This window comes from Monodon monoceros, unplaced genomic scaffold (assembly GCF_005190385.1).
Source record: "Monodon monoceros isolate NGI ecotype Baffin Bay Population unplaced genomic scaffold, NGI_Narwhal_1 Super_Scaffold_19, whole genome shotgun sequence".
NCBI lineage: Eukaryota > Metazoa > Chordata > Mammalia > Artiodactyla > Monodontidae > Monodon > Monodon monoceros.
Window position 1 is genome coordinate 43,238,389 of NW_021703775.1, and position 13,398 is coordinate 43,251,786.

At 48.4% G+C, this 13,398-nt stretch overlaps 1 protein-coding gene across 5 annotated transcripts in view; it reads right to left on the reverse strand.

Annotated features, from left to right (window-relative positions):
* Positions 1 to 13,398, reverse strand: part of SPTBN1 (spectrin beta, non-erythrocytic 1) — a 195,706-nt gene that overhangs the window by 39,276 nt on the left and 143,032 nt on the right. For all 5 annotated transcript variants that reach the window (XM_029231553.1, XM_029231555.1, XM_029231554.1 and 2 more), the window contains 10 exons: positions 12,799 to 12,879; positions 12,292 to 12,407; positions 8,444 to 8,556; positions 7,452 to 7,639; positions 6,282 to 6,399; positions 4,777 to 4,935; positions 3,813 to 4,115; positions 1,818 to 1,971; positions 250 to 1,120; positions 22 to 159 (listed from right to left, as the gene is read on the reverse strand). In XM_029231553.1, coding sequence (XP_029087386.1) covers positions 22 to 159; positions 250 to 1,120; positions 1,818 to 1,971; positions 3,813 to 4,115; positions 4,777 to 4,935; positions 6,282 to 6,399; positions 7,452 to 7,639; positions 8,444 to 8,556; positions 12,292 to 12,407; positions 12,799 to 12,879 — 2,241 coding nt within the window. The remainder of the gene's footprint in view (positions 1 to 21; positions 160 to 249; positions 1,121 to 1,817; positions 1,972 to 3,812; positions 4,116 to 4,776; positions 4,936 to 6,281; positions 6,400 to 7,451; positions 7,640 to 8,443; positions 8,557 to 12,291; positions 12,408 to 12,798; positions 12,880 to 13,398) is intronic.

Genomic DNA, 13,398 nt, shown 5'->3' on the forward strand with positions numbered 1-13,398 from the left:
CCGCCCCTGTCTCACGCTTACCTCGTGTTGAGCTTGTCCTGCTGGGCCTTGATCTCCTTCTCACTCGGGTGGCCGCTGTGCATCAGCTGCCGAGCGATCTGGTTCACCACCGCCACCCGGGAAGCCTGGTTGTTCATCTCTGGCTCTAGGCTCTCGAATCTGCAAAGGCAATTCAACAGGGAGGTCACCTGCTCGGTCACCTCGGCTGCGAGGGGCGGGAGGGCCAGTGTCCCCGCGGCACCCACTCACCTGTGCTGGATGACCTCCAGGTCCTCCAGCTTCTCTGGGATCTGCATGTTGTCGAGCCACTGCTCCTTCTCGTCGATCCAGAGCTCGCAGGCGCCGGCCTCGCTGAACATCTTGTACAGGGCCAGGGTGTCCTGCAGCGCCTGCTTCCGCAGCCGCGTCAGCTCGGCCACCTCCTTGTAGCGCTCCTCGATGCCCGCCAGTCGGCCCTGCACGTCGGGAGACTCGGCATGCTCCTGGGGGAGGGCGCCGGCCTGCTCATGCAGCGAGTCGATGGTGGGCCGGTAGTTGGCGATCTCCTCTGCCACGTCCTTGTGCTTCTTGACCAGGGACTGGGTGGAGTACTCGTCGTGGCCCACGTCATTGCTGGAGACGATCTTGAGGATGTCCAGCATCCAGGCGTCGATGTCATCGGCGTCCGCCTGGAACTGATGCAGCAGCGAGGCCTCCTCCAGGCGCTTCTTGCGGATGGCCGAGAGCTGCTCCAGGTGGGCCCACTGCTCACGAATGTAGGCGATCCGCTCCCGGATCTTCTCCGACCCGAAGTGCTCCTCGGCGATCATGTCTTCGCCCTCCTTGATGGCCTGCTCAAAGTGGCCACTGCGGCCGCTCATCTCGTCCTCGAACGCCCGGTGCTTGCTGAGCAGCCGCACGACGCTGGTGAGGTCCTTTCCATAGTCGTCGGAGGACAGGATCTTCTCCTTCTCCCGGATCCAGCCTTCCTCCTCGGCCATCTCCCAGAAGAACTTCCAGAGGCGACGGGACTCTTCCAGGCGGGCCCGGCGCTCGGCCGCCAGCTGGCAAAGCTCTTGATAACAGAACTCCATGTGGGCCACGCGGTCTCGGATCACCTGCGGGTCGCAGGGCTTGTAACCTGTTTAACGCCAAGGCGGGCACATGGGTGTGAGAGCGGCAGCACAGGCTCCTGCGCGTTTGCAGGCAGTCGGCTACACGCCCGTTCTCCCTCCTAGATCACCAGTTTACGCTAAGTGCAGGGCCCCGTTATGGGGCAATAGAGCACCTTCTAGGACCTTGACTGGATGAGGAGGGAGAGGCAAGGATAACTGGTACTTTTTTTTTTTTTTTTTTTTCCCCAAGCATTATTTTTTTTGATCACTTAGGAACGAAAAATAGCAGGTAAATTGTAAGAAAGAAGGCAGCTGCATTTAATTGTTTCTAAAACAGAACAAAACCAAATCCTTCCAAACATCCTTTAAACAAAGATATGCACAGCCAGGTGTGAAAGCCATGAGGTGTCTGAGAGACACACCAGGCTATCGGTGTGCAGAGTGTGGTCTGGCAGATTTCAGTGGCCAACATCAAGCCACTAAAAACCAAGCAGCACTCAAGTACAGAAGGAAAAGACAGGTCCATTTCAGAATGGCAAGACAGAGTTAAAAAGTAATGGAAGGCCACCCTACTGCATCTCATTATACCCACGACACGGCCCACTGGGAACCCACAATAGCAAAGTAACTTTAAAGGTCCCACTGCCACACATAACCCATCTACGTCTCTGGAGATGGACTTCTGGTGACGAGGGGGTAACGTCTGGAACGGTCTGTCTTTACCTTCCCCGTCTGTTGCAAACTTCTGGGCGGAGGCATTGACACCTCTCACCCGCTCTGCCTGGATGCCAATGTCCGCTTCAACCAGGGCGTGCTTCTGTAACAGGTCTTCCACGCCGAGCAAGTGTTTGCCATAGTCTTGAGACAATAATAGCACCTGCGCGCAAGAGGCAACAAAAAAGACATCCATGAATACAACCTTGATGTCAGCGTCTCATAATCTTTGGACGGGATGGGAGCCACCAACCAAGCTGCACCCTCCCTCCAGCCGGCCATCCTCCCCATACCTTTAGGGGAAGATGATGGCATGCAAACCAGAGCAAAACAAACCCAAAAGACTGTAGCAGGAGAGACGTTATAAACTAATGACCATCTACCTTGGAATAAGAAGTCAAACCTATACTAAAAAGTAAAGAACAGAAAAAAGAAAAAAAAAAAAAGGAAGAGAGGAGAAACCAGTATGAAATATAAACTGAGTCTCCAAGAAGGAAGTGCCTGCAATAACAACCATTCAAGAAGATAAGATAAAGGTAACAGAGCTGTTTCATGTCAAAGTTTAAAGGAGTCTCCTAGAAGTTGCTGACCCCTTAATTGGATGCTCTCCTCACCTGCGAGCTCATTGGTACACCTCTGCAATACTTACACAATCCACGGGAGAAACACCTAGTTGAAAAGCTTACAAACTACATCTCTAACCAAATAAGAACAGGGTCAGGTGACTGTCATGCTTAGGAGGTCCCGAGCAACATCTCTGGTTTAAGTTTGGACCCACTAATATTTTCTTTCATTTTTTCCATCAGCCCAATTTGGGGCTCTCATCACACATCCTCTCCAGATGGAATTTCTACTTCATTCTTACTTATGAGGAAGTCTCTGGCCCAATCGGAATTATAAAGTGCATGACGAATTCTAAAATGAAAAGCACATCTCTGCTAGATTTTATGAACATTTCTATTTTAAGAGCTCAAGGCAGACCATACGTGAGAACATCATAAACCTGGGACAATAAGAGGGGAAACTCATGGTATGAAGTGACCTTGCTCCCCCTGCCAGGAACAGCTCCAGGGGTAAGCAAAAGACAAGGGCTTACATCCCAGGAAGGAAATCCCTCCCATGAGGTCAAGGTGGAGAACACAGCATGTTGAGATAAAGGAGGCTTCACGGTACGGCCTGAAATCGGCCCTGTTCTGTCCTAGCTATGTGGCTAAAGGCCTGCCAGCTGGAGAGCTGCTTGACACAGATGAGCTGTCATCAGAGGCTTGCATCAGAGGACACGGACAGGCACAGGACTACGGCACAACGGCAGGTCTCTTCCTGGGTTGGGGGGAAGCTGGGAACACCATGCCCAGAGCTGTCAGTAAAGGAAGGGGAGGCACAAATCGGCACTGGCAGCCCTCTCCAACCAGCACGCCGTCCTGTGATACACACACATATCTTGCACTTAATTCTCGCTATAACCGGACGAGGTAGATGAGGCAGATGGTAAGTAAGCTCTCCGCTTACAGGTGAAGGAAGGAGGCTCAAGGAGATCGGGAAGCTCCGGCGCTCACCATCTGAACGCTGGCTGCCTGGTTCCCGGGATGCGCTCTGTTCACACTGCCTACTACTCTTCCGTACCATCCGCCTGGCCTCTCCCCAAAGCAGAGCCACTCACACATAGACCAACGAGACGGAAAGGTAGCCCCAACTCTAAAAAGTTAAAACCACAGAAGACCACAATTGGATTGACCCCCTACCATGGGATATACCTAAATTAGACCTGAGTCACAGCAGCAGCCCTCCAGCTATGGCATTGACCTTTGTCACAACTTCTTCTCACTTCACGTCTCATTTAACTTGTGAGCTAACAACCTTCCCGTGGGTGACATGGCCCTTCTCTGGCTATAAGTGGGCGAATCAGACCAGGGGCATGGCTGTGTGTTGGGGGGTTAGTGGGCGGGTCCCAGACGAGAGAGGCCTGACTGGATGGGCTCGGGCCTCCATGCAGGCACGTTTTACCTTCATTTCATCCATCCAGTCCATAATGTAGAGCATTTCCTGGAATATCTTCTGCAGCCCCAGGTTCATCTCGAGGCGCTGCCGCCGGGCCCTGAGCAGCTCCAGCAGGTACTCCCAGAGCCGGATGACGTTGTCCTTCCTCGCTGCGATGCGCTTGATGTCGTGGTAGTTCTCCGCTTCCAGCTCCCTGGCCACGGCCACCACGGCCTGCACGCGCTCCTCGTACGCGGCAATGTCCGTCTCAATGGCCTCATGCTTTTTCGTGGCAGCCTCGACCGCGGGAAGGTCAAATCCAAAGTTGTCCTAAGAGAAAAGGGAACGAAAAGAAAAGAAGCACAAAATTCAAAAGCCATCCAATTTGGAACAAAGAAACAGAAAACGGAGGTGGATTCCTGGGCACACCCCTTAATCTTTGAGCGGGGGGTCCCAAAGGCAAACGCCGACTCCCGAGTCCCGACCCCCGCTGGTCTCCGCCTTCCTGAGGGCCCTTAGAACTGTGCTTGGGCTCAAATGCTGTCCCCAAAGCAAACCAGCAACTTCTCACTTTACAGAGGGGTGCAGCACATAGGTAGCACCCGACTTACGAGACTGGAGCAGGAGATGGCTTTGGTTAAGCCAAGTAGAAAAGAAGCCACTTACTTATTTCACGGCCAGTCTAGCTGCCTTGAAGGCCAAAGACTGGGAGAAAGAGAGAAATTTTTAAATATGAACGGTTCACACACACTCACTGGCTCTAAACAAACTCTGTTTGAGCTACTTCCAGATCTATAAAAAGTTAGGTAAATAGAAGAGAAAATATATTAGAAATTATAAACATCCTCTTCATGGGAAGTGGGTGAGATGACTTGACAGCTGCTTCAGGATACTGGATGTTGACAAACAGCTGTCCTAGGGCCCCTGAGTATGGTCTAGGTTCTAGCGGACCCTGGGAGCAGTTTTCTTGAACACTGTTCTAGAGCAGTACCTGGGACACCAGACGCTGGTTCTCGCTCAGCCAGGTCTCCCTCATAGCTGCCTTGCGGTCAAATCTGCGGGCGAGCTGTTCCAGTTTCTCCTGTCTTATGAGCTCGTTCCGCAGGGCCAGTTCTCGCTCATGTTCCGCTTTTTCCAGTCTTTCCCAGGCCTACAGAAATGAAAGAGAACAGTTTCCTGCTACGTTCAAGGAACAACCCTAGGCTGCAGTTAACAGCCAGTGCTTCTCAAAAAGACGTGAGAACTTAAAAGGGAAATCCCATTCCCAACCTCACGGACTCTTAAGCCTTGGGGAAAAAATCATTTTCTCTCAGTTGAGCCCCATGGGAACACTCTCCCCTATTTAAATCTAAAGATCCTATGTCACATCTGGGAAACAAAAGAGTGTAGATATGGAGCAATGTAACTAAGTTACAAAGCCCTTAAGTTTAACTGAGAGGAAGCAAAGTATCTTCAACTGCTCTGATGTAAAAAAGATAAATGACATCTTCTAAGAAATCCTATTATGAATCTCTCATTCACCCCACTCTGAAGTAACTTTTTTTTTTTTTTTTGCGGTACGCGGGCCTCTCACTATTGTGGCCTCTCCCGTTGCGGAGCACAGGCTCCAGACGCACAGGCTCAGCGGCCATGGCTCACGGGCCCAGCCACTCCGCGGCATGTGGGATCCTCCCGGATTGGGGCACGAACCCGTGTCCCCTGCATCGGCAGGTGGACTCTCAACCACTGCGCCACCAGGGAAGCCCTGAAGTCACTTATTTTTAATTCACATATCGGAGTATTTTTTTCCAAAATACTCACCAATTAATAAATTCATTCCTATGAAATACATCTTACTTCACATTAAAAAAAAAATTCCACTTAAAAGAATCTAAATGTGTACAACTGACCACAGTTCTAGATTTTTCAGATGTCTGCTTGGAAATAATGCCCACCATGAAATTCTGTAATTGCAGATGTAACAGGCATGGAAACAAATTTTTTGACAGCTTCTTGACGGAAGGAGTCAAAATCCTAAGCCCTAACCTCTAGGGATTCCAGATACAGGAAATAAGGTTTTGAATTCTCCCTTCTGCAATTTAAAGATGTTTGAGCCAATTGCCTGGGACAAATGACAGGTAAACTTATTATGTATCTGAGTGACAAGGTAAACAGGCTGAACCTGGTTTGATAAAATCTAACACACACACACACACACACACACACACACACACACACACACACACACACACACACACACACACACACACACACACACACACACACACACACACACACACACACACACACACACACACACACACCCCTGCCCCCAAACCACCACAAGCAGTCCCTTGACCCTCAACACTATGTGAGCAATGACTGCCGCTTATCAACTCAGCAGGCCAGGATCTCTTAGCAATCAAGACCCACTGATAGAACCTGAAAACCTACAGGAGGCTGGCGCCCACACAGGAGGGCAGGGACCATGAAGGAGGCCAGATGGATCGGTTTTACCTTGTTAATGTCAGAGATGAGCTTCCCCTCCCGGGGCATGTAGACCTTCTGGTTATTGGCCCTCATCTTGCTCTGAATAGTGAAAAGCAGGACTTCCAAGTTCCCCTTCTCAGTAAATCTAAGCAGAGAAAACCAGCCATAAACATTATACTATATTCCGTTCTTTCAAAAGGAAAAATGCATCTACTTCTAGAGAAAAAAATAGAATAAAATAAAATAAAACACACTTCGTGCAGCCTCACAATTTTAAAAGGCATTTATCTCCAGTCTGACTTTCATGTGAAACGCGTGTGTGTCAGAGAAACAGCAGTGGGTTAGTTTTGGGGTACTGAAGACCTCAGTATGTGCCAAACTGTGGGGGTTTTCTTGTGGTTTGTTGTTGTTGCTGAGATTCACAGTCAGGGGCACAGAATGCTACTCTTTTGTTAATCAACTCGAACAAGATTTAGACCCCAAGCCACGGATGATGAACTTGCTTCATTTGGGGAGCACAGCTGAATGCATTCAACAAGGATCATTTCAAACGACCACCTAGGGTCACTGTCAATGGGCTGTGGAGACCTCAGCCAGGAATTCACAACTGAGTGGAGTTTTCAGAAAAAGGAGGGATGACTCTTGTCATAATAAGCAAGAGATAAGGGCCACAATCTTTACTGGATAACTACGTATCTTTAAAATATGTGAAAAATCAGACTTCTGGGGGCAGCAAAACCTGATCTGAACGGATATGAAACTACTGTTTTTTTTAATTCACACAGTGTGAATAATTACATGTTTTGCTACAGATATGTGAGGAGGCTTGATATGAGTTAACTGCCTCAGAGCCACCTGGCATGTACCCTGTTACTTCTCTAAAATCCAGAAACGATGGAATTCTGAAATACATTAAGGCGCAAGAGCTTTGGATAAGGAACTGGGGACCTGCACCGTTTCTTGGGATTCTCACGTATCACACATACCAGTGGCACATTTCTGCTAGAAAGGGCTCACAGAGAGTATAGTTTGGAATACATCTCGGCAATACAGGCTCAGATTAAAAGGAGTAGGACAGGCCACTGGCGAGAGGCATTCATTGAGAGATGAGACCATGCAAGTCAGAAAACAGGGGTCTGCGGCTGCGATCACCTCTCTCCCCATAAGAAGGGCAAGGCATTACACTCTGCATCTTACTTGGGCGGCTTCTCCACAGTGCGGTAGGTGTTGAAGGCCTGAAGCTGTTGTTGAACCCCAACCAGCGAGTTGGCAAATTTGCGGTTGTTCAAAATAATGATGGTTTGTTCAATCCACTCCAGAAGGTCAGAGGCAAGGGATTCATACTTTTCAATCATTTTTTCTGTTTCAATAGCATTGTCGAGCACCTGTAAACAAGAGTCAGAAAAATGGAAAAACAAGATCGTATCCCTACGTAAGGGAGACATGGCTGCAGCCCTATGGGAGCCCGCACACACTTCAGCGCTGGCTCTGAAAACGGTTCTATGAGACTTTGGCACAAGAGTTTTTAAAACTCCAAGAACCATGTGCTAATAAGCACTCAGACCGTGGCTATCATTTGTGAGCAATGACAGCTTAACTCAACTGTAGTTGGTTCTGTAACCTCCCAACCCCCAGGCAAGGGTTTCAGATCCTGTATGACTCCTGATGCCTCAGCTCCGAAATTCCTAGAGGAACAAAAAGGGCTCCATTTTGCTTGGTCCTGTCCCATGAACGCCCACGGATTTTCTATTCCATTGCATTGCACTGAGAAGACAATGTCATCTGATCTGCGGTGTTCTGAAACATATGGCAGGGGAACGTCAGCCAAACAAAAAAATTTAAAAAGCGTGACACTGATGAGGCCTTTCCAAGCGTGGTAAGTAGGACTTCCACGTCCATGACATCAGGCAACTCAATCAGATTTTCAATACCCAATTTTCTGGCAAGGTTGAGGGGAAGGGTGTTTCCGGGTCTGAGATCCCCCTGAAATCCCTTCCTGAGTATTTTAGCCACCCACCACTCCTGCCTCCTGTTACTCTTTGGGATCGAGAGGCTGCTGCCCACTTCCCCGCCGTGTGGAGAACCTGCCACGAACTCCCAGGAGCTAAACGTCTGAGTGCATGGTGGCGGCACATCAAGATGTGAACCTTAATTATGTCTCACAACTTACAAAAGTGGTGTGAGCTCACCTTTCCAATTCGTTTTCCTTCAACAGCCAAGGCCTTCATCTTTGAGAAGTAGTGGTAATAAGTCACCACATAAGTGATAATGGACTTCTCATCGGGGTGGTCCACACTGATATCTGCAACCCAGAGAAGATTCTGTTCAGTACTCTGCTCACGGCACCGCCAACCAGGCAGCAGGAACAACCTGGAACAGCTGCTCAGCACTGCACAGGCCCGTATCTTCATTTTTTGGGCTTGAGAGTTCTGCCATCGATGTGTTAATTATAAAGTTAACTAACAGGGATGAAATCACCTCCCTGGCTCTTTTATTATATGAACATTCATAAGTGCCTTCTACTGCAATAAGAACATAAAAGTCTTTTTTTCTTTTAACATCTTTATTGAAGTATAACTGCTTTACAATGGTGTGTTACTTGCTGCTGTATAACAAAGTGAATCAGCTATACATATACATATATCCCCATATCTCCTCCCTCTTGCGTCTCCCTCCCACCCTCCCTATCCCACCCCTCTAGGTGGACACAAAGCACCGAGCTGATCTCCCTGTGCTATGTGGCTGCTTCCCACTAGCTATCTATTCTACATTGGGTAGTGTATATATGTCCATGCCACTCTCTCACTTCATCCCAGCTTGCCCTTCCCCCTCCCCATGTCCTCAAGTCCATTCTCTACATCTGCGTCTTTATTCCTGTCCTGCCCCTAGGTTCATCAGAACCACTTTTTTTTTTTTTAGATTCCATATATATGTGTTAGCATACGGTATCTGTTTTTCTCTTTCGGACTTACTTCACTCTGTATGACAGAAGGACATAAAAGTCTTAATAGACATGATCCTTTCTCTAGAGGACCCCAGGCCACCGAGATGACAAAATATATACAAAACTACTAAGCAGAAATGAAGAACATAGTAAGAATTGAGTCAGATATCTCACTGATGTGGCTACCACCCAGACACACCACATCCACCTCCCTGCCTCCCCGACCCCTAAGCTGGTCTGTGTTTCTCTGTGGTCCTTATTTCTGCCAGTGGCACCAGAATCTTTCCTGGCCACTAGGTCCATGGACATCTTTATCTCCTTGTTACCCATATATCCGGTTAGTCACCGGGTCTGAGACCTGATGATTCTATTTATGGAATCCTTATTGTCACTCTCGGGTCCAGCTCTCACGGTCACATAACCAGACCTGAAGCAATGGCTTCCTCACTGGGTCTCCCTGCTACTCGATTCACTTTACACACCTTGCCTAGCTGATCTTCCAGAAGCACAGCTGTGAAGCACAGCTTCCTCCCAAGCCCAAATTACTCAGAAGTGCCCTGCAGTCTGAAAAATAAAGTATAGACCCCAAAGGCCTCTACAATTTGCCCTAACTTTCTTTCCCTCCCTCCCTTCCTTCCATCTATCCATCGAATATTTATCACACTTCCTCTAAGTGCCAAGTGCCACTCTAGACATTTCTCATTCTATAGCCTACTGGTTCTTCTAAGGCACTATAGATCTAAACCAAACTGGACTATTTACCACCCCTCAATTCCCAATATTCCTTCCAGTTACAGCCTCCCTTTGTCTGAAAGGGCCTTCCCCAGCACATCACCTGCTCCTTACCCTTCAGGTCCAGCTCAGAAGCCACCACTCCAACACAGCCATTTCCGATCCCTACAGCTGGAATGACTGTCTCCTCTGTTCCCTAAAGGGCTTTGTTTATCGTTTGCTTTCTGCCAGGTCCTATGATTTACTTATGCACATTTCATTAGTCTTACAAGACTGAGTTTCCAAGGCAGGAACCCAGTCTTGGGAAGCCCTGTGCCACCGTGCCTCCCCACCTCCTAACGCGCTGTCTATATACAGGGTGGGTGGTCAATAAATATTTATCGAGGGAGGGAGCAAATGAATGAAGGTGGTCAGTCTTCAGGGTATGGCAATGTTGAGGGAAGTACTCAACTCGGGATAGACGGAGGAGAGAGCACACAGATGGCTCTTTGTTGACATATGGGGCTCTTTTCTCAATGTGCCTCCGCACGCGCGCCTTCACTTCTATCCTTCCCGGCAGCCCTGTGTGAGGCAGGTTGTTTCTCTTGTTTGAAAGACTTGACTACCAGGGCACAGGGCGGGAAAGCTCCCCGCCCAGAGTCACTGAGGCAGCTGATGGCAGAGGGGGCCGCAGCTACTGTTCCCACCCCAGGGCCCCTGTGGCCAACTCCTGTGTCTGTTTGGCCCCATCAAAGTGGGCCCCGTGGATACAGAATTGCAGGAAGGCCAGGAAAAAAATGCCATCCCTGTATGCAATTTAATAAACATAAAATGTCGACATAACTGGGAAGGAGTGAGCAAGCAAAACCTTTTCTAACTTGCTTACAATTTTATTGTAACTGATGCTCTCTGGGGCACCGGACAACTAATAGCAGCTAAGGACAACTAATCATCAAGATCAAACCCACAGAATAAGTGACACCGACTGCTTCTTTTAGCTCCTTGTCTTCCAATGATCTGGGGAACATCTATCCCCTTTTCGTAGTGGGTGGTGATTAGAAAGATTAACTAATGAGCAACTTATTAAATTTCTTTTTGTCACAGTGGTTAAAAAAAAAAAGAAGATTCTTTATCTAAGCACAAAGAGCTCGGGCTCAGGGAGGATGCCTTTCCAGAGTAAGGCAGGGTTAAGCACAAAGATTTATCACAGTCCAAGGAATTTTAGTTTCGTGTTTATACTGAGAAATCGTTGAATGGGCTAGCACAAAGATAACTTTATCTCGGCTTCCTGTAGTGAAACTATCAGTGCCCCTGATGCACTGGAAAATAGCAAGACGCCTGCCTGGTAGCCTCCTGACCTCGAGCTGCCCTTGGGGAGTTCAACTTCCTGTTCTATATTTATAAGAACTTTAAACTTTCACTCACATACAGTTTTTTTCTCTCTACTATCTGCTAACAGCTGAGAGGGTCTAAAAAGCTCCAGCCCTACAAACAAATCCTCTTACGTCTTCAATGCTTCTCGACATCAGAAAACGTTCCTGTGATAGCTCATGCTAAGATGAAGCCTACAGTTAGGATTTTGGTAAGCAAGGGATTTACAACCTATGGGACTGTCCCACACAGGTCTGCTCCACGTCACCTGCAGTCAGTCTGCAGGGTCCTGCTGCAGGGATCCGCAGAGCAGAGAGGTTGGTTCCGTGCAGAGACTGGGCCGCCAAGCAGCCAGCCACGAGGAGGGACTGCGCGTGCTACTCCTTCTGCCACCCACACGTTCCGGGTGCACCTTCCTCATTGAAGCTCTTCGTGCTCAGGAACAAACACCGCACAGTCTCCTGAGGAGGCCCCTGCCCCTATCTCTACCCAGGCCAGACCACGCTCTTGCCACCGTGGGATGAACGTCAGTCAACAAGCATGTATGGAGAGCCTAAGGCAGGTTCGCTTCCTTGAGCACAGAGGCTAAGAGGCTTCAATGACTCCCCAGTGCCTGCTGAATAACCTCTAAAGACCGTAACCTGTTGGGCCCCCACCCACCTTTCCAGCTGTATGTTTCCCAACAACACGCTAACACCACTCCCAATAAACTGTTAGTCCCCAGTCACACCTTCCTCTTTCGCAGTTCCTTTGCTCACACGGATCCCTCTGCCTGCCACGCCCTCTCCTCTGGCACGTGTTTAAATCATACTCATCTCTCAAGGCCTTTTCAGACGTAATCCTTTACACAAATCCTCAAGTAACTCCCACACCAAAATTAAACTCCTCTTCCTTAGATAATTCCCAAAGCACACTGTACAAATTAAACAAACTGACACAAAGCAGATTTTGTATTTACTCCTCAGTGCTAGAGATGCCGAAGGTCCCACCTTTGACCCCTGGAGTCCTTACCTTCGGGGTCCAACAGTTTAGTGAGGCCGAGGTGCTGCTCTGCAAGGTTAAATGCATTCTGCAGATTGTAGTGTGCATTGGATTTCTTTAGCTTGTCAAAATCTATCAGGTCAGGCCTGTGTAGAACAACAGTGGAACAAAGATTTATCACAGTGGCTTGAAACCGTGGCTTGAAAACACACCGTGTGACCAGTGGGACTCGATTACTACTCCAAAAGTGTCCACTTGGCAGAGTAAAAGCCTACAATATTAGTTAATCATCAAACAATGAAAGCCGATTTTTTAATAAACAACCTCAAAGTTTATGAAGAAAATGGGTTAAGTTGTTTCTCTGGTTTGGGAGGATTTACACATTCTCTCTCACCTTCCTCACGGGGAAGGCAGGAATTTCCACCGTGATGCAACAGCGAGGGCAACGGACATGAGGACTGAAAGTCACCCAGATCTGCTACACAAGGATGTCAACATTCCACCCCCAAATTGTTAGCATGACCTCTAAGGACTCACCGGTGTTTGTGTATCAGTGCATTGAAGGCCATGCCGTCCCTCCAGCTAGTGGTGAAATTGTGAATGTTGACGTTGGGGTACCTAACAAACACGAGGCACAAGACAAGAGCGACACAATCATCAAACAAAGGTCTGTGCTTTTGCTAAACACAGTGTTTAAAAAGAAAAAAAGTCTGTAGGCACTGCGAAAATTTCGGGCAGTGAATATCAAATAAGGACAATCAAATCGAAGCTAAGATCCGCCTCAACTTCTCCTTGTTGGAAAATAAGAATAAAACACATGCCCACATGGCTTTTCTTTCTCGGTAATTCGATCTGTGATCTGCGTCCTCGACTGAAAACACCAGGCTTACTGAGGAAAAAGTGACCACAACTAGATGCCTCTGAGGCCTCCTTGCTTCACTGGCTTTCCACGCCCCCAGCACAGCTATCAGAACCCTGCAGACACCAAGACCCGAGTTCACACGGCACTCCAGGCGAGGAAGTAGCTGGGATTACCTGTTCAAACACTCAGCTCTCCTTCTTCCTTATCCCTCTGAACTGGATGAAGCTTTGTAAATCTAGTACCTCCCTGAAACACTTCCCTATGTTTGAAACTTA